This window comes from Scleropages formosus, chromosome 15, assembly GCF_900964775.1.
Source record: "Scleropages formosus chromosome 15, fSclFor1.1, whole genome shotgun sequence".
Lineage (NCBI taxonomy): Eukaryota > Metazoa > Chordata > Actinopteri > Osteoglossiformes > Osteoglossidae > Scleropages > Scleropages formosus.
In genome coordinates, this window is record NC_041820.1 from 5302758 (window position 1) to 5324047 (window position 21290).

Genomic DNA, 21290 nt, shown 5'->3' on the forward strand with positions numbered 1-21290 from the left:
CCCCATGCGCCAAACATATCTGTTGTGTACAGTCATTTTCTGCAAAAACAGTCATTTTGACTTTGAACTTAGTTGACGTCGGGCTGGTAAAGGGCTGCGGCTTTTCACGTGCGGGTATCTGTGTTTCGTTGCTGGGTGGAGGATCAGCAGTTCACTCACAGATGTGAGAAACAGGAGCAAAGAACAGCAGTTCTGTTTTCACTCAAACTGGTCTTGCTGGCCACGCTCAATGAATGTGCGACGACGGGGCTGTTGGTTCGGCCAGTGCCGTTAGTCTTTGTGAGGAGTTCCTCCCAAATTCAAGAAATCAGGCTGTCGTCATGACAACAATGACCGTAAACTCCAGTTAGCCTGTGTATGTTTGCGAATGCTTGTACTGGGTTGGCACCCTATCAAAAGTGTACCCTCCTCACCCCTGCTCTGTGGTTCCTGGGGTAAGGGTCTAACAGTTACTGAAAATGCCTCCAGCAATTCCCATGTATTCCCAAATCCCATTGTGAACACTGTGTAGTGTTATCAGCTCACACCTTATGCACCCAAGGTGACTTACACCGCTGGATACGCTACTTACAACGAGTCACTCATCCATACATCAGTGGAACACGCCCTGTCCGTCACTCTCGCACTGGGCAGTATTAGTCACCGATCCACCAGAAGAGCCAGTCTTTGGACTGTGGGAGGAAACGAGGATCCAGGAGAAACCGACACGGACAAAACGTGCAAACTCCACATGGACCGAGCAGGGATCGAACCCACACCTTCTCGTGCCACCCAGCTAGTCCTGCACAGCTGCGCCACCCAAACTTGTCCTCTGTCTTACTCAGTGTCCCAGCAGGACTCTCAACGACCTCACAACTACTGAAATAGAAATGATGAGTTTCCCCCCCACCAACTATTTGAGAGTTTGAATTGCACCACCCTTTACCTGGATTAAACACTTAGCCGCCGGTCAGAGGGCCTTTGCACAAGGTGTCGAGAATGGAAATGCGGTCGGACCACCCTGGAAGGACATTGCGGTCAATCAAAGGCTACCTTTCGCCCCTCCTTCGCGCCTTCGGATGTTTCCGACGGTAATTCTCTGATTTGACTTTGATGTGCCAATTTGCAGCTGATGAATAATTGTCTGGTTGCTGATAACTTGTGGGAGTCAAGTGCATTCTGGTGGCACTCGATGCAAATGGGATATTTGGTTTCCGCAAATCAGTGCGGGGCCTTCCCCGCACGCACAGTTCACCTCTGTGGGTAAACTCACCCATTAGCTGTGTTTGAAGAAGCTATTTTTGATTAGTGCAATCAGTAAACAGCAAGGATTCTCCATGATTGTCCTCCTGATTAGATGAGTTGTCACTTGAGAAGTTCTAGGAGATTTTAATTTATGGCCTCATAGTCCTGGAAAGTACAGTAATTACCTTATTCATTTTCTGCAGCTCAGCACTTGGATAAAAATTCAGACGCATTGTGAATTCCGGCAAGCTAATTTGTCAAAATTTCCCACTGCCTAAGTAGTGTCTCCCCTTTGCGGAGCCAATGTCAGACGCCTTGTTTAGGCGCTCGAGAACAGAATTAACATAAACCATCTACGTGTGATTGGAGGCACGGAAACATCCTGCAACGAGACGTCGAACGAGAAACGTGTCGCTTTTTCCCAGACATCTGGAACCGAAACCTCTTTATCAAAATGTTTAGAAAATAGAGAAAATAAAACACACTTGAAAGTGCTTCCTTTTGGGTCTTCAACAATATTTAGTCAACGATGCAATTTAGTTTCCGCCACGGTTTAGAGAAGGAACTTGCGTCCTGAAATAATAATTCTTGAAAAACAGATTTTTTTCCCATCATTTTCCCATTCGTGGCAGGTTGTCATTATTATTTATAAAGCGCGCTTTTGTTACAAAGTACAGGTTCTTATGTGAATGATCACTTCAGATTAATTTGTGCAACAAAGCTGTGTCTTTATAATTCCCTCCAATTTGTGAGTGTTTGTGCATAGGCAATTAACACCAGACTGGTTATAATAAATAACGGCAACTTAGGAAGCCATAAAGTAGGACATTTATATGAAAAGGTGTAGGTGAAAAGGCAGCTATTGTTTTCAATGTGGACAAATTGATGTGTAAAAAACCTGCCTGAGAAATTCGAATGCTTGTTTTTGCCTGATTTCTGTTCTCAGTACTCCACATTACATACAGTACACACACACACACACACACACACACACACACATTGTCTGAAGCCACTTATCCTGAGCAGGGTCGCGGCAAACCGGAGCCTAACCCGGCAACACAGGGTGTAGGGCTGGAGGGGGGAGGGGACACACCCAGGATGGGACGCCAGTCCGCCACAAGGCACCCCAAGCGGGGCTTGAACCCCAGACCCACCAGAGAGCAGGACCCGGCCAAGCCCCTTGCGCCGCAGCACCCCCCCCCCCCCCGACACACACATACACCGCACAGTATATACTGTATATTCATACAGCTCACACACTCCCCTAGTAAATGAGCCACATTTCAGTGTTATTACAATAATTCAGCGGCAGTGGGCACGAACAGTCTCAGTACAGAAAATACATAAAGCTCAAATCGGAAAATAATTTAATTAACCTCCAATTTCTGTCCAGTCGGTTCCCCATTAAATTTTACGGTTTACTGGTAAACCATGGGTCATTTGTCAAGAGTAACCTGTTTGTGTACACAGGGTGAAGCCATTGTGATCCCGCTGGATGTATTTATTGCACTTTTTTTCCATCTGTGTGACTTTTTCCTATATACTGGAATGGTTGCAAACCTGGTGTCGAAGTGCGTTATGTCTTTTTTTATTTTCTTTAATTAACAGCGGAACAGAACTGGGTCTCAGCAACACAGAGACAGAATCGATATACTGAGAAAATACAAACACACATTGATACATGTGAACAGACAAGAGTTAGAATATAACAGGGGTGGTCAGGTAGCATCGTCTTAGAAGTTCCAAAAAGGTGTCTAAATTTGAATTAGAATTACATTCATTAATTAAGAATTAGCATTACAGTTAGAATTATGATGCAGGTCCAATGTCAATTTTTCTAGTGGAAATAACTTAGACACTGAAATCAGCCACTTATTTACGGAGGGAATGTCTGGTGAAGATCATAGCAATAATATTTGTTAAAGTGTCTTTTTACCGCGGTGGACAGTTGTGTACTTGCATCAGTCGCAGCAGGAAAATGAGGAGGGTTAGGGCGATACCCTTCTACACGGGCTGCCGTGGTCTCGGCAGGGCAAATGGGCTGATGGGGCAGCCGGCCCTGGGTGCGGCAGCCTGCCGCGTTCCCATCCTGCACAAAAGCTTCCCCGGGATGCTTTGATTAGGTGTGACGGATCACTGAGAGCATTTTAAACCGAGTTAACTTTCCCTTTTGAGGGGAACGCCAACCCCCGCCGAGCAGAGTCAAAGCCCGCTGTCCAGCACTTCCACGGCATCGTGTCTCCCGGCAGCTGTTCAAATCAGGACAAACAAACAGGGCGGCCTGTGTGTGGAGGACGACGGCCGGCGTCTCTAAAACATGTCATTGTTCCCATTGTTAGCCGACCGTAATTGTTCAATTAACATGTCCTTATTGTCTGTCTTATTGCCGTCGCCTCTGAAAGGCCCATCATTAGAGCTTTAAAAACGCTACGTTCATAGACGCATTTGCATCTAACTTTTCATCATGGGATAATTTTATATCCAAGGAATAAAGTGAAATATAGCTTGTATGTACAATTTTCTATTAGAAATATTTTGTATAAGAATCAGACTATGTAAATGCTGTATATATTATAAGCATATATATATATATATATATATATATATATATAATTTTTTTCACAGTATGTATGTGTGTATGATTACTTCTATTTTCTGTTGTATAGCATATGCTGTCATGGAGCATAAATTGTCCTCTGAGATTAAAGAAGTTTTGTTCCATTCATTCATTCATTCATTCATTCATTAATTCATAAACTTTTTACTTTAGTACTTACTGTCATTAATACACACATTTTTTTTCTTTAATTTCCATCATGTTATGACTTTTATCCAGAGTAACATGCGTGAACAACGCAGGTTCTGGTTACGTAGTAACTTATGCGCAGGAGAATTGTTGACCAGATTATGGAAGCAGCCGTCTTGCACCCCTCTTCCGAGACGAGTGGGAGCAAACACCAGGGATTTTGTTGTAATCCTGTTTGTCCTCAGTCACGTGGACTGCAATCTATTGATTATCGACCACAGTTTGCAGGTTTATTAAGGAGACAAACAGCCGTCTAATTAGGGCTCAGTGGAGGACCACGTCCGTGTGACAGCTTGGGCCAAGACGGTAATTGGGACAAAAGTGGGTGGTCCATCTTTGGTTTTTGGCCCGGTCTCTCTTTAGGGCATTGAACCCCCCCCGTGCTGTTGGCTGAGGAGATTATGAAATAGGGAGTTTGCTAACACTCCTGTGTACCGCCGTGGCTTAGTGTGCGAAACGGCTTCTTTTAAACGTTATCTTTTCTCGAAGTTAATCTGGTTCCCGCTCGGAGTCTCTTTGTCTGTTGTCCTTGTGTCAGTTCGGTCGCGCTGCCCCGGTGGCTCCGGTTCGAATCCCCATCGATGGGCCTACATTTCTCTCAAGGGAAAATCCAATGTATCCATTTATTCCTTTCAATCTGACAATAAGTGAAACGTCCCGAAAATTCCAAAGTGGGTCCATAAGGTGCCGGGGTTTGGTTTCCACCACTGAGGCTCGATCCTAATGTGATGTTTACTGGGAGGATGTCAGCATCATTTACCTCGTACAGGTAAATCGATATCAAGATTAAATCAGACATAGTTACAAAACTCAACGCATACTGTGTATAATTTCCACATGAATGTGTTTTCAATTGTAAAGTTTTATCATTATCAAGATGTGGAAACCAAGCCACCCCCCCAACATGTAGAAGCCATCACCTCTCCAACGCCCCTGCGCTGCCTTCATTTGAACCACTCACCAAACCTGCCCCTATAAACAAACATGCCCCAGACTCGCAGCTGGCCATCGCCTTGGCAACGGCGGATTGGGAAGAAGCTGTTTGCTAGTTAAAAAGTGCAGCTTTGTGAAGGCTGCCGAGGGAGGGGTCCAAATACTTCACCAATTCACAATGCAGCCCATTGAATGCGCGTTTCATTTTTAGACAGAGAACACAAATGCCGCGCACTTGTGTTTTCAAAAATCCTTGTGTGATCTGAAGCATCTGTATAGTGACATGGACTTAACTTCTTTCATTTCGTTTCATTTTATTTTGTTTCATTTCATTTTCACAAATGTGTCTGCAGGAGAAGCCCCTTCTAGTTCCGTGTCAGAGGGATGCTTTGTAAAACAAGAGATGTTGCCGAAAATTTCAGCTTTATTTAATAACCTTTCTTCCCAAAAATTTCAGTGTGTTTAATTATTTCCACACCGGTGTGGACTTGAGCAGCTCAGCTCAGCACTGTACTGTGCGAAGCTCCGCGGCACTAACTTTAGCCCCGGTCTGGCCTCCTCAACGAGTTCCCATAGCCGTACATCGGTGGCTGTGCTCCGTAAGTGGATGGGTTTGGAGTGGATTGAGGGTTTGATCTTTGTGGCCCCAAAGCATATTTCACCACGGTGCCATTTCGTTCGACCGCTCGCCGCCGCACATGGCAGGGCTGGGATCTGGAACAGAATTTGCCACCGTCAAACACTCACCGCTTTGTGGCCGAACCTCGAAGCTCAGGGTGTCTTCACCGCAGCGCTCTTATTCCGCACGTCTTTATATTTCTATGATTCCTTCTCCCTGGCCCCCAGAAAATGCTTTTCTCAGAATAATTTCATCTTGTACTGAGGTCTGGTCACCACGAAACGGCAAATGTTGCTTGGTTAAATTACGAGACGAGCTGTAAATCCAAAGGTAGCGAAAGGTAAGGAAAATGTTGCATACATCTGCGTACTTCTCAATTAAAATGTAGAGCACGGCGCTTGAGCAAGTATGAGAATGTGAAAATGTGTTATTGATGGATTTCTCTTCACTGATTCAGGGAACAAGGTTTTCTTCTGTGAGAACCTCCCCCGTAAGTACAGCAGTATTGTTGGAGGTAAGAGAACTGCTTTACAAACTGTATCCAGGAGGCTCCATATGAGGCTATAAAACCTCATTTAAAACAGTGCGGGAATTGTACTGCATGTGCTGCCACTGCATTTTTGCTTTATGCTTGAATTCATTTCAACGCACTGTTTTTTGCTTGAGTTAAGTTCTGTCACTGTACAACAGCTTATGAATGCATGCCTACAACGGAGCGTGTGTATTTGTGTGACTGTGTATCAGTTATTTCAGTCCTACAGTGACATTGATTTCCAGGTAAGATGTTCTTCTGCTCACTGAAGAAAAGCAGACTGCTGTTTGCCGGGAAATTACAATTCAGGCAATGTAATATTGAGTAATTGAGTAACATTTGTTTGGCTAGATTTTTTTGTGTATGGTAATTATGTTTTTTCTTTTCCAAAGTGAGTAAATCAGTTTGGTTTACATAGACAGCTATGAGCAAAGAAAAAAAAACTGATCCAGGGAAGACAGGTTAAACATGGAACGTGGAATATTTTAGGAAACAGCAGAACAGTCTATAAAAAAATATTTTTATTACTTTTAAAATTTTAAAATACTTCTATTTTACAGTTGTTTTTCATTTTACTTGCTTTACTTTTTACTATTCATGATGTAACAGTGCAACTAAAAGTTTTTCTTTTTTCTTTCTTTACCACTATAGTTTTTTAATGCAGAAACTCTATGAAATCCTGAACTACATCATATAGGTTTAGCCATCATGCTGTTGCATTGACAGCATATATACATCTGTCAATGAAAACTGCACGAAAAATATATAACTGCAGTTTAATTCCAACAAAGGTGTGCACGACAGCGTGAAGAGCTGCTGAGGCAAGTGGAAGGGTGTATTTTTAATTTGAAAGATAATTTCTACTCCCAGGTTTGCACTTTGAGTTGTCCACATTTTCCTGCTTCCTTTCAGTTTTGCACTTTATATTTGAGTAAGCAAGCAATTTCAAAGAGGAGCCTCAGATCTTCATTAGATTTTGGGCAGGCTAAACAAATTTCTCTTAAGGAGGTTTGCAGAACTTAATGAGGCATAACTAATCGTGTTCTTCCATTATCATTTCCATACTGCGACTGCAGCATCCGTACAAACCAGCCATTGATTCCTGGTTCAAACCTCTTCAAGTACTAATCAGCTTCTTTTGGTTCAACTTTTCAGGCCTGACAAACCTATTGTGGGCCTGTGTCACTTTAGGTCAGTAGTTATTAGTGGCAACTGAAAACAGTTTCTTTAACTACTTATGACCGAGCGGAATTAAATGCATAAGGAACTTGGAGGGGGGATTAAGGACTCCAACACTCAGAAACTGCAGGCCTTGGGAAGGATGTGACATGGTTCCCTAATCAGGGATGGTACACTTCCACCCCTTCCGTTTGTATTTTTTCCTGCACCAGAGCAATAACATGGACTTCGCGAAGCAGCTTTGGTTTGTACGAAGGCGCACATTGCTAAAAAATGGTATTCATGGCAAGCGACAGAATTAGACAGTTTAAGCCTTGCGAAGTATGTTACTGGCATTGCGGCGCTGAGCTATCTTCGGACCAAAAGAAATGTTTAGAATGTGGCTGGCCCCTGCTTATTTATTTCATGGAAGTCGGTTAGGATGAGAATTGCTTTCCGAGTCCCGTGACCCCCTTGAAACGTTTCTCATTCTGCTTGAGGATTATTATTTGCAGCCGTTTTTCCCATTTTAAATGACTGAATTTGCAGAAGTTTTCTCTTCCTCGGCCTAGAGTCTCCTTTGATCCTGAAAGTCAGCGGCTCCTCCGGACCACAGCACCGCATCAGCGCTGGAGCGGAGCGATAACTTAATATTTCGGGATGACAAGCACTGATATACTGGATTTTTTCCCCTACTCTCACATTCTCAGAAATGATAGGACATTATACTAATTAAAATCTCATACAGCCCCTGCCAGTCCAAAGCATCCTTCTGCTCTGCATTGAAAAGCACTGCTAGTCTTTTAATCATTTATACATGGAGCAAGACTGAAGGAGTATCCTTGGCTTGAATTTCACAAAAAGGGAGGGGAGTGGGGGTAGTTGGTGGTGGGGGTGAACAAGAGGGGTGGGGGCATGGAGGCTGGAGGTTGCACATGGCACCTTTCTCAAATCTTGGGTAGTTGCCTGTTAAGAATGAGCATATCTCTATCAAGGACCGATCTTGGGGGTGACCCTGTGGAATCGTCAAAGGACAAAGAAAACTGTGGCTCGCTGGGAACTGTCGTCATCTGGGGTTTTAGTGAGGTCAACTCCTTTGCTGTTAACAGGTAAATAACTAGGCCTATTGAAACGGTCTAGCGCTGCGTAGAGAAGATATGAAATGGTCTGATTATAAATTTTTCATTTCATTTATGCTTTTACTTGTGGAAAACATGAAAAAGATTAACATATTTACGGTTAATTCAATTAAATATGTTAAATGTCAAGGAAAGTTTTTGTTCTGCTGTTTCATATTCGCCTTAAAAAAGAGAAAGACACACAGAAATACTACAGTATTATGTTATAATTTGCTGTGCCTATTTTTTTCCTGTTTTTTTTCCCCAATGCTTGTGAAAGGAAATGCTTAGCAATAAAAATAGCTTTTTGCTCTGAAGGTGCTGTGAAATACTGTCAGACAAAAAAAAAATGTCAATATTTTGAAAATTAGTTGGTTGGATTTTGGTTCCATAAAACTGTGTCACCCAATGTCAGTCAGTGTGTGCCAATTAGTACTTGTGTGTTGCTAGGTCACCATGGTCAATTGAAAACTGCATCAATAGAACTTGAAAAGGTTCCTCTCCGATCAGACCTTCTGACATATTAAGTAGAATAAAGGATGGGAAAATACACACAAGGCCCCAACCTACATTCCAGCTTGACGATAAGAATTCATTTGTAACCTGCAATTAACTGGAAAGAATAGACTTCAGGAAATTTGGGGCATTATTGAAGGTAGTCTTTCTGCTTCAGCTCCAGCATTTTCTCTGTGGTATTCAGAAACCTTTCTGTCTCTCAAGAATTATTTTTGTCGCTGTTAATCTGGTCTGAGTTCCAGCTTCGCATGGATTTAACATGCCTCAGATGTGTGTGTGTGTTTGTGTGTGTGTTTTGGCTTAGGGGAGGGGAGTTTGTTGCCCTTAAACTCCCGTTGTGTCATGTTGCCACCTGATTCCTGGGACCTTTCCCTGATTTTTCAGGCTGCCTGTTGGGACTGCAGTTGAAACAGGGAGTACAGCCATGAAGAAGCTCCTTTAGCAAGCTAACGCCACCAGGGGCTAACAACGGAAGCAAACAGAAAGTGAAATCCAACAGCGGCGAATAACCACAGCTAACAACTTTAGCTAACACGAGTAGCTAACAACAAGAACAAAACTAAAGGAACTACCAACGGTGTCAAATAACAACAGCTAAAACTATATTTTGACAGCAGAGTCTAACAAGTGTGGCTAGCTACCGAAGCTAACAAAAGTGACTATCAGCAATGGCTAATAACCACAGCTGTCAACCTTAGCTAAGGACTGTGGCTAGCAAAAGTGGCTAATAACCACAGCTAACAACTGCGCTTTCTAACATGCTAACAGCTACACCCAAGAGCAGCTGATGGGGGCAGGTGATCATGCCCGACAGTACCTTCGTCTTACTAGTGGCATAAGGGAAAGATTTCAGTTGAAAAAGTGTCAAGGAATCAAGGAAGCAAATTAACAAATAAAAACACCGGAATTTACACTCTTTGTTGACTTGACGTACTTACATTCCAGCTGTTTCTGTTTAATTTTATTTTATTTCTCAAAGAACTAATGTGCAATGGACCTACAAGGAGCTGTGATCATATCTGGAAAGCTATGTTTGTATTCAAGGAGATTTTTGAGCGAGAGGTCAATGGAGGGTGAATGATTTGATGTAGACATGATGAAAGTATATGCTACCAGATACAATTTTGATCTGAGGTCAAAGGACGCACAGGTATCTGACATCATTGCACAAGATCAGGTGTCAGTGCTTTCATATAAAACTCAATATCATCAGTCCTCATGGTCATTTCCCGCTCTCCAAGCAAATCCAATTGTTAAACCGATCTTTCGTTTTCTAATAGCTGCACAAGGAGCAGTAAGCAAATAATGACATCCATGTTTTCTAGTGGTGCAAATAAAGAATGAAGTTTGCACCACAGCAATTGTCAATTTATGCCACCCTCCTAATAAATTGCCTTAAAGAGGGGTCAAATTTTTCAGCCACTTTTAAATGGGCTCTTCTGCATCTAAATTGTAGCGCATGCAGTAAATGCTTATTGCCATTAAAGTCAATGAATGTGAAAAATGATGCTGGAAGCTTGCAATTTTGTAGTGTTCTGTAAACGTCTGAAATGTTCAGCTCGCCTGCAGATGGTCTGGATGCTTTAGAAGCCCAACTTTCAGAGGATTATCGCTTATGAACTACCTGTGAAGGACCAAAGAAACTGCACCTTAAAGCAGTCAGAGACACAAGACACAAACTTTTTAAAAACACCCATGAATTGTTCACTTTAAGTAAGTTCTGTTTTCACAGTTCTTAAAAATATACAAAAGGATATTATCTTTTAAATGGGCAGCTTGATGACTTTTACTGGGAAGGAGAAATTCTTCTAAAGAAAGATGTACTTAATTTAAATATACTAACAAACTAATTTATGTCAAAAAAGGTACATGGGTTGGATATTACGCCCGTTTAATTATGTTATTAACATTGAATATATGTTTTAAATAGTTGATTATATAGTTGTATTAAATAGCTGAATCCTTATGTTGAAAATAAAGCGATGGTTCCAGTGTTTATTCCAATTTTCTAAAAATATTTTTAGATATTAAGTATTATAATAATATTTTTATTTTATAATGCATTAGTTTTGGATATAAACTTTATGCATGATACTGGTCTCATTTAACCACTTTTACTTTAGAAACTAAGAATGAATTTATCTGTTTTACTTGGAATGTTAACTAGTTTAAATCCACGGTTTTGGAAAGAGCTTTGAGAGAGAGAAAAAAAATACTATTAGTACCAAATACAAAAAAAAAAAAAAAAGTAATTTATTATAAATTCCTGGCTAGCCTGCAGTTAACGTGTGCTATTAATTAAACACAAGCTAGTATAATATTAACATTTCTCTATTAAACAATTTGACAACCATGCTTAATAAAAATATAATGTTATACAACAATAAGAGAACAAAATAGTGTGACATTTCAGCCTATTTTCCCGTTTGTCAGTGTCCCACCTGAATAATTTTATGATTATGTCTGGTGAGATAAATGCAAACAAATATTAACCTAAGTTCATACCATAATTTGTGGGCTTTATTTTGAAATCCACCGGAGCAAACAGGCTATTACATGCAGGACAGAATAAAACCAAAAAGTAACTCAGAAGTACGTACTTATTTAATCAAATTTACACTTGACACCACATGGACCGTTTTTAAAATGCGCCGAGTGCTTATTAAATTTGCTCTGTATGGACTTACCAGCGGTAGCTCTTATTATTTTTCCTGGAACTAAGTCAACAGAAAATAAGCTTTAACAAATCATCTCTGGACATAATTTATGGGAGGTTTGTTGGATTTCTTCAAATTCCTGACCAAATAATAATAGCTGGTGGCAGACCCCGACAATTTTTTTTTTTTTTTAAATTCCAAAAATACGAAATATAAAAATGTTTTAAAGGAGCGAAAGAGATAAATGTTTAAAAAGTACCTGGAAGTTTGAAAGAATGTATCAATTTAAATGTGGCTCTATATACATTTGAGGCAATTGTGTCCAAGATTATTACAAATTACAACAAATGTGAGTTACTGGCAGTTATTAAGAATAATGTTAAACATATCCCCCCATGGATTCCAAAATATTCGATGATATAATCAGTAATAAAAGGTACCATTACTGTAAATGCATTTTCCTCCGCTAACATTTTAACTATAATTTGGCTTTAAATATGTTTCAACACGTTCCATTAATTCAAAAATCAATAGTTCAAAATAACTAATTACAAATTCCATAGAATATATACATATATAATGTAAGAGTAACCTCTGGCTATCTGATAGCAATCTGTTGCTTCTGATTCCCTTTTCCATTTTGATTTGACAAACTCTTAGTTTATGTAGCGACAAATTTCTTTTAACCTCCGTTAAAGAAGCTCCATTAAAAATTAAGTTCCACACATTCAAAGTCGCATTACAAAAGTGAACATATACTTATCCTGCATTTTAATTGAAAATATATATTTTTTTGCTTTATTTGCAAGTAAAATGTTGCATCTCGGTGTTGCCGTGCCTTAAAAATCCGGTGAGCCTTCTTCTTACTACAAATACATTTCAAAAACACGCGACGTCTTAATGAATTAATAAATCTGCTGTGTCCTTCATACATGACGGGTCACACATTTGGGTATTTCTCATTAAACACAAACAAGACTCTATTAGTGCACACACGTTAAAAATTACTGCTCTAATGCAATTATATTTGGGAGCCAAGATTCCGCAGCCTCTCTTGTTACTCATTTCTGGTTACCGGGCCGCACAATCGTGCGCAGCGCAGCGCAGCGGAGCGGGAAAGACGCTCAATGCGCGCCAGCGACCTTGCGTTCCTCCCCAATGTGTCCCCTGTCCTATTATAATAAAAAAGCTCTCCAGCTCCGGATCCTCACAAAAAAAAAAAAAAAAAAAAAAAAAAATTAATTCCTCAGAAATAGCTTGCACTTGAAGTGATTTATTGTTAACGTTCAATTGGTTTGAAACATATACAGCAGCCGTCACGTGTTCCTTTTCTTTTTAACTTACAAAAAAAAAAAGAAATAAAAGAACAAACAAAACAAAAACAAACAAACAAAAAGATTTTCCGTAACAATTATAATACATGTAAACCAAGTCTCGTGTATTAGTCCAATATGCAATGACTACTTTCATTTTTTTCTACATGTCTAAATTATTTTACAATACTTATATAATAAAATATTAGGTAAACACTGCGATGAGTTTGTGATTTAGTCCATTTTAGGGTTGGAGACCGTAATACCCACCGCCCCCCCCCCGCTCCCCCGTGCCTGGTCTGCACCCCCCTCATCCCTCAATGTCATCAAAAAGTGGAGCAGCATTCCTGGTAACAACATTTACTACATGAACATAAGAAGGAAGTCCCAGAAGTGAACGACGCAAACGGTTTCACCCTTTCGACCTCAGAGATGCCCACAAAAGGGTCCCCAAACGGTGCCTTTGCGTAAAAGCGTGGCCGACCCGGTCCTCGTGGGGCCCCCTCCTCACTGCGGGACACATCAGCATGATACACATTTTATTTGCTCTTGGCTCAAGTCGCATTATCGTGTCCTCGGCGCAATATATATATAAAAAAAATAGTAGTAGTAGTAATAATAATAATAATAATAATAATAATAATAATAATAATAATAATAATAATAGTAGTAGTAATAGGAATAAGAATAAAAAGGTGAGGTGTGATTTGGTCCTACCACGTTCTGCCATAGAGCAAGTTTGAAGTGACCATGTTGTTGGTGTAATCTACAGCCGAAGTGTCCATCTGCGCCATGCTGCTCATCTGACTGTGCAGTGATGGGGGGCTGGGGGACATCTCCTCCAGGTCCTGGGCCTGCACCAGCGCATTCACCTGTTGATTTTGGTGTTGGCTCAGCACGTTGCTGGACGCAGGGATCACTATAGTGGAGCCGTTCTGCTGCTGCTGCTGCGGTTGCTGATGCTGATGCTGGTGCTGATGCTGCTGTTGCACCTGCTGCTGCTGCTGCTGCTGCTGTTGCTGCTGGCTCTGCGTGGGCGTGTTGCTGCCGTTCTGGCACGGCTTGCCGTCCTTCACGAGCACGGGAACGGCGACGCGCCGCGGGGACTGCTGCGCCTGTTGCTGCGCCTGCTGCTGCTGGCACGCGCTGCCCTCCTGCTGCTGCTGCTGCTGCTGCTGCTGCTGCAGCTGCTGCGCCGCCTTGTCCTTGGCCTGCCGCTTCATCTTGTACCTGTGGTTCTGGAACCAGATCTTGACCTGGGTCGGGGTCAGGTGAATCATGCTGGCCAGATGTTCCCTCTCGGGCGCGGACAGGTACTTCTGCTGCTTAAATCTCCGCTCGAGCTCGTACACCTGCGCCTGCGAGAAGAGCACCCTCCGCTTCCTGCGCGGGGCCGCGTGCAGGGGCGGCATGCTCTTGGTGGCATCCGCCATCCCCGTCAGAGTCCCCATGCCGCTCATGTTCATACCTGTGGAAGGTCCCATGAATCTAGAAACTTAAAAATATACATACATACACGTGCATTCAATAATGAGCAGAGCGCGTAAAATCCGCATCACTGAAAACTAAGCTACACGAATATTATTCCAGTGCGTTGCAGAAGGAGTGAGCTCGCACGTTACTGCACAGTGCAAAATGTGGGGGAATGCCATGTTTTAAACAAAAATGCCGCTCACATGTGATATTTCTCAACTCTTTAAAAGAATTGATACAACAATTCTTCCCTAGGAGAGCCTCGGTCGCAGAGCGGCAGCTCATCATGTGTCCACCTCGTGCCAGCGCCTTATTAACCGGCCACGGCGTGATTAACTAGAAGAATATTTTGTATAAATCTACGAGTGTTAATTAATGCAGCAACTGGGAGTTAAATCATCAGCCTTACTTGTGGAGTATCTCGGATCAGGGTTTGCGCCGTACCATCCAGTGGCCGCCGCGCTGCTCCGCATGGTCTCCTGGTAGGACGGCAGGTCTCCCATGTTGCCAATGCCCCCGTTGCAGTATCCCCCCATGGCACCGTGCGAGAACTGGGACACGCCGTGGGGCATGTGGTACGTGGTGGCCACGGCGGCGTTGTGGCCCATGGAGTGCTGCTGCATGCCGGGCTGGGACACCTGGGGCTGCCGGTAGGGTCCGAGCGGGGAGGCGAGGTTCCCAGCGCCGTCCATGCCTCCGAACTTCTTGTAGGTCTCCTCGATGGGGCTCAGGATGTCTGTGACGGAGAAAGGCGTCGTGTGCTTGGGGCTCAACGACATGGTTCGGAAAAAAAGCAGGTGGATCTGGTGGAGCAGAGCGAAGCGCGTCGTTGAAGCGCGAGGCGCTCTCCTTGGCGGCTGTCGACGTAAGAGGAGTGCTTGTGGGACGCCTGAGATCCGATTGATCGCCTTGGAGGAGGAGGCGAGCCCTGGGCGCTCTTATCTCGGGTTTATTGTAGTCAGGCGCCCGGTTTACGACAAACACGGTGGGCGGAGCGACGCCCCAAACGAGCAAACAATGGTCATTGACATTTTACCAACATAATTGAGGAAAACGCTGTTAGTTTCGCATTAGGACAAGAATGATGACTACGACGAAATGCCGCATTAGCCGAATTCTGCCCCGTTCGCAGCAGCTGTTCATCTCCATTCCGTCAATAAAAGGCATTATTATTATGGAATTCATTTCTCTCTTTTTTTTTCTCATCTGCAAAAGCCTTGCGTTTTATACCTGTGGGTTTACATAACTGCCGAGCGCAGGGTTTGCTGGGGGGCCAGTCGAACTGTTGCCCCGCTTCAGTGGGGGATGCCATACTTTGTGCAAACTTTGAGAGCACTTTGACCAGACATGAGCGCCACAATGGAGGTTCTCCCTCATTGTATAACTGCCTAATTTATGCGTCTTAAGCATCATTTTGTTCCGACGGAGGGGTGGTGGGGGGGTGGCACTTCCAGATTGGCTCAAGGTAACGCAATCCTGAGAGGATAAATAAATCAGGGTAGGTATCTTAACTTGTAAGTGCTTTCTGGTCAAGCCCAGCAGCCATAATACTACTACTACTACTAATAATAATAATAATAATAATAATAATAATGATAATAATAATAATAGTGGAAGCGGACTATTGAAAATATCCACTGCATTTTGTTTCATCAAGTTTCATTGAATTTTTTTCTCTTATGTTTATGCTTCCTCAGAGATGTCTATATTCCATCTTCTGTATGATCCTCGTCTGACACTAAGAAGTGTTAAAATGAGGTTACCTTTCAGTCGGATACGCACACGGGAACTGGACTCTAGCTGTGCGGTATCTGTGGTCCCTCTGCAGCCTGTCTCTTTATAAAGAGGCCGAGCCCCCCAGTACAACGCTGACTGACCACCACTGTCAGTAGAAAAATCACATCATCCTCACCACAAATGTGTGAAAAAACAGACCACCTCGATCGGAAAGTGTTTCTGAAGATGGATCAATAAATGTATCTTGAGCATGACACATCATGACGGGTCTATTAGTGACTTTCAATATTACCCTGCTGGTATATTAATAAATCCAGTGACTGGTCTAACAAAGAGAGTGTAAACTGCACTGATATAAAAACTAACTACTTTATGTGTTCTTCTACTGTTCTTGTTAAGTTTTTAATAATCATAGTCACAGTTGCAATCCAAGTGTATCTTTTATTTTTCTTGTTCTTAATCTGAAAGCACATTGTTTAAAGGTGAAAGGCAGAACCCTGTTGTCTTTTTTGAGTTATTTGGTAACTTTCCTATTTTAACACTTCAAGTATAACATTTATTGTTTCATTGTCTGCGAAATGTACAAAAAATGTCGCGTGTTTTCAGCAATTATTTTTTACGAATTTAATATTTCAGTATTTCATATTTCAATATTTCAGGTTTCATTTTCTTCCCTGTCCCAATCAAATTGTTTTTCATAGTTCCTTAATCAATTAATAAAGAAAGAGGTGCATTCACAAATGAATTAAATTTTAAATAAAACATTCATTTCACAATTCCAACATGACGGCACTTTATTATTATTATTATTATTATTAACATGTGGATTTTCTTATTTGACAGTGGCTTATCAAATGATTAGTCGCCAGATGTATAAAGAACTGTGTGTATGAATGTTTTTTTGATGTTCAGCTCAGGCTGTTTCTTGACCAAGATGAAAATACGAATGTTTGACTTGTATCAACACTGCAGTACCGTACGGGGCTAAAGGCGGGTGCGGGGCATCTCCTTCCGGCACATGGTCCAAAACACAACGAAAGTGAGTATTAGATATGAAATTATGCTGAAGGACAGCGTGGCGCATGGAGGGAATACTTCAGCACATTTGTGCCAACAGCCTCTTCGCTCTTTGGTAAAACACAGCAGAAACAGAGGAAGCGCGGGAATGGTTCGATTTGCGGGAGCATCCCCGTGGCCTGACCCCCTGCCTCTCTGCAGCCCTCCTTACGTGAAAACATTGTCATAACCTAAAGGAAACGTGCCCCTCCTTGCACGCTCGTTGTGATTAATAACGCGCCGCGCTCGTGTTGTTTGCGCGCTCCCTGGCGCGCTCCGGTTCCACGGCGCTGGTGATTGTGTTCACACAGAGTGGGTGGATGTGTGTTTCCAGTTGTTTAGAGGTGTAATTAGGCAGCCAGGCTTCGGTCACGCTGCTTAAAAGTACCACATTTCAGCAAAGTTCAGATAAACACGGTGTGACTGGCAGTTTACATCCTGCCACCCCCCCCCCCCCCGCCACGCCACCATCCACCACCCCTCCACCCGCAGTGGGTGACACACACCGTCCACCACTCAGGGCTGTCAGCCTCATAGTGTGTGTGATGGTTCATCTCGCTCACCTCTTTCATCATTAACCCGCAGTGTGAGAGATGAATCATCCTTGGTTGGTCATGGTCATGGTTGGTCATCCGACTTAACCGGTCCAGTCATGCTACTCGTTAGCGCGCTGGTCCTGCTCCCTCGCAAAGGCTCCAAAACGCACTAAAATTAAACCACATTTCCAGAGAACTGAAGAACATTGCGATAAGAATTTTCCCAGTTCACTCCAGCAGTCCAAGTTGGCTCTTCTCAAACTTCTCACGCTTGTTTGACTCCTTCTAGGAGCTGGGTGACGGTTGTGGGTCGAGGGGGTGTCCATAGGTAGCTCGAGCCACGGCACCTTGGGGGCCGCACGCGGGTTGTTTTCACATATGCAAATGAGCGCGACGTCTCGAGCCCCGCAGATTATTTACAGGGAGACCGCGAGCGCAGGGGCCACGCAGCGCGGGTCACTTGGGGACCGTGGAGGACCTCGGCAATCCGGCTCCCTCCGGCTACGCTGCATGGGCGCCTAAAGAAAAGTCAGACAGGTGCATGACAGCACTGTCCTCATGGGTGTTTTATTTCTTCACTGGACAAATACATATTTGTAAATATCCAGAGGAAGTAAAGATGAGGCGCACAGCAGGTTCTTCTCGGGCAGCGCGCTGGAAATGACCCGACAGATGCGTTTGACATGGGGAGGGTGATGAAGGTCGGTCCTCTTCCAATTTTTTCTCTTTGCTCTAAATCTCTCGGGTGCTATTTTAAACATTTTCATCCTTCGTGTAGTTCGTCTGAAATTTCTGCGGCTTGCCTAAATTACACTTTAAACTTGGAACTAAAATATGTCGCAGTCACTTAGTTGTATTAATTCTGCTGGACGAATAAGGAGATTAATCCAAGCAAACAGGGATGAACACGTAAGTTATATAAATTCTTCTTATTGTTTTTTATCTTATAGGTTTGAACTGTGGATGCAGTGATTTACATTTCACTAGAAAAGTCAAATGCAATTATGTTGTCGGGTGTGAAAAATACACCTGGTTTCAGAGACCAAGTTTTTAGTCCTGACTTATAAGACAAGCGAGGAGATGTTTTAGTGTCGGTGTGAGTGAGGAGTTTGGGGCCAAAAAGTTAAATATCAAACACCTTCCCCTGTAGATCTGTTATTCCATTCAATTACATGTGCAGGATATCATAAAACATTAGAATTCGCCAGGACCCGATTTACTTGCCACAGTGCAGTTTTCAGGACAGGCCACTGTGATTTGAAGTTCACACTGAATAAACATTTCAGTCTGATTGCAAATTATGCTCAAATAATTGAAAAAAATAGATCTAAAATGGAAAATTACTCTCCGAGGCTGTTATATGAAAGAAGTCAATGTTCGAGTATACCCTGTTTAATCTTTAAGACAGGGATCTTGAAATTTCAGATATAATCAGCAAGAAATATGACTCACTTTGAAAAAAAAATCTTCCCCTTTTTTTTGTTCTGCACCATTTTTCAGTGAAGCTTTTAATCAATTAATGTTTTCGCACAATTAATCTTTTAATTCGGAATAACCCTACAGGACGGAGAAAGACAGGTGTGCCGTTTGACCCGGAGAAAGAAACATGTTCAAAGGCAGAAGAGTCAGTGTTCCTCGCCAGTTTTCACACTGCTTTATGTCTCATAATCAGAGACTGCAGGTAAAATAATTTTTAAGTAGTGCTGTCCTCCCATGCAGCGATGAATATGATCGAACACAGTTTTTCCACCGCTACTCGGACAACTCTGGGTAAAACGGCACGTATTGCTATTTTTCACAGGTTTTCTTTGTAGTCCTGCTCTGTAGAAAGGAAAAAAAATGAGGTATTGCCCGGCTGCCTCGCGCCATGCCATGTGTACTGTTATAGTGCACACAGCTGGAATGTTGCAGGTCTGCGTTTCAATCACGGCAGCTCAACCTCGGGCCAGAGATGCAGTATTAATATTGAGGTGTGAGCCAGGAGAAACGCTTCTTTGAAACGCACCCAAGCACCGTGTCTGGATAAATGTAATTGGGAATAATGTTCCATCAGCCCTCTAACTGGGATTTTGTGTGGCAGCGCTGCGGTCGCGCTGGCGCGCGCGCACGGTCCCCCGCCGCGGCGCGCGACCCCGTCCGTCATTGGCGCGTCTCGTCTTTCATTTTATTAAGTCATCATCTGCCCGTTCAGTTTGAACTTCTGAGTGTTACTTCATCATGTTGTGTTAACCGCAATTATTTGATGCTTTCGTATTTGGAAAAGGACACATCGATCCCTCCCTCCCCCGGGGTTCTCATTCCACGCGCACACACACACACACACACACACACACACACACAGAGACAGATGTGGAAAGGTCGGTGAAGGCCCTTGCACTGAGAAATGGGGTTCTGAACCCTCCCTCCAAACACACACCACACATGTAAGTGAAACAAATGCGCGCGCGGGTCAGTTGGTCGCCGCACGTGACAGCCGGACAGAGAGGACACTCCTGGACCCCTAGGAAATCCCCACCGAAAACACACACACACACACACACACACACACACACACACACCCAACGCACAAGAGAGCCAGAGACAACGTGAAGAAGAAGAGACACGTCCACGTCTGACAGGACTCTGCGTGTGGGTGTGTGTGCGCGCGCGCGCGCGCGCGTGTGTTTCTATATTTTTGAGTGAATCTCCACCTTTGAGTGTGTGAGCCTGCGTACTCTGCTCTTGCGATTTTGAAAATATTTTAAAACCAGAGTGGTGCAGTGTGTGCTACTGTCCATCATCTGCGGAGGTGGTGTGTGCTGCGTAGTATTGGACCAACATGACGCACTAATACTAAAGACCTGGATCTTCACACATCTCTACACACATCAGGTCTAAACACGTCACCTACACGCATCACATCTCCACGAGCAGCACGCGCCGTGCTCTATCTATGTCTGGACAATAAACAATATGTCAACAATAATTTTGATACATTAAAGTACATTAACGGGAGAGGCGCGCAGCGCACAGTGTCGGGGGGTGGGGGGGGCACCTCTTTTCTCCGAGTCGTGCGGGCGACTCGATCCGATCAGGGGTCTGCAGAACCCCCGTGCGGTGCACGTGCGGTCAGTGTTTTCCTACATATGTATTAATAATTTACTGATGAATTGATTCTGTTGAGCGTTGAAGCGCAAATCAGGGCTTCAGGCGTCACCTTCATCCTCAACATCAGTCATCATTTTAACAGCGCTCTTAATAAATGTGCGCAGCGGACTGTTTAAACTAAGAGTGGGAGCTAAAGGATTTTATTTCACACTAAATGTGAGGTCGGATTTCAAAAGTGCGGGTTTATTCCCGCTATTCGGACGGGTACTGAGAATTGGTCCCGCTACTGAGTACTGATCCAGTCAGAATAAAGAACTCCTTCATAATCTCCTACAGATGCCGGTCATTGGACTCCACTGTCTATATAATTCACATCTTTACATTAAAGATGATTAATTTTTTTTAATGAAAAATACCAGCTGAAAAATGTTTGCCCCACACATAACGAAAAAATATTTTGTTACGTTTGCAGGAATGTGTAAGAAAAAATATTTGCTGCAGCTAACTTCGTTTAGATCGTTACAA

The 21290-nt window shown here is 43.1% G+C and overlaps 1 protein-coding gene across 1 annotated transcript; it reads right to left on the reverse strand.

The window, feature by feature from the left end:
- Positions 1 to 12887: 12887 nt before the first annotated feature.
- On the reverse strand, positions 12888 to 15443 carry nkx2.4a (NK2 homeobox 4a). The gene is made up of 3 exons (XM_029258648.1): positions 14759 to 15443; positions 13594 to 14344; positions 12888 to 13386 (listed from the first exon to the last, which is right to left on the reverse strand). Exons 1-3 carry the CDS (start codon positions 15126 to 15128, stop codon positions 13203 to 13205), a joined length of 1305 nt encoding a protein of 434 aa, XP_029114481.1. The 5' UTR covers positions 15129 to 15443; the 3' UTR covers positions 12888 to 13202.
- Between the last annotated feature and the right edge of the window lie 5847 nt (positions 15444 to 21290).

Bases quoted from the DNA above. Each gene is read 5' to 3' on its own strand.
- nkx2.4a (XM_029258648.1), bottom strand. From the start codon at position 15,128: ATGTCGTTGAGCCCCAAGCACACGACGCCTTTCTCCGTCACAGACATC. The intron at 14,345-14,758 runs GTAAGGCTGATG...GACCTTCCACAG, and splicing joins TGATCCGAGATACTCCACAA to GTATGAACATGAGCGGCATG. The intron at 13,387-13,593 runs GTAGGACCAAAT...TGTGTCCCGCAG, and splicing joins TTGCTCTATGGCAGAACGTG to TGAGGAGGGGGCCCCACGAG.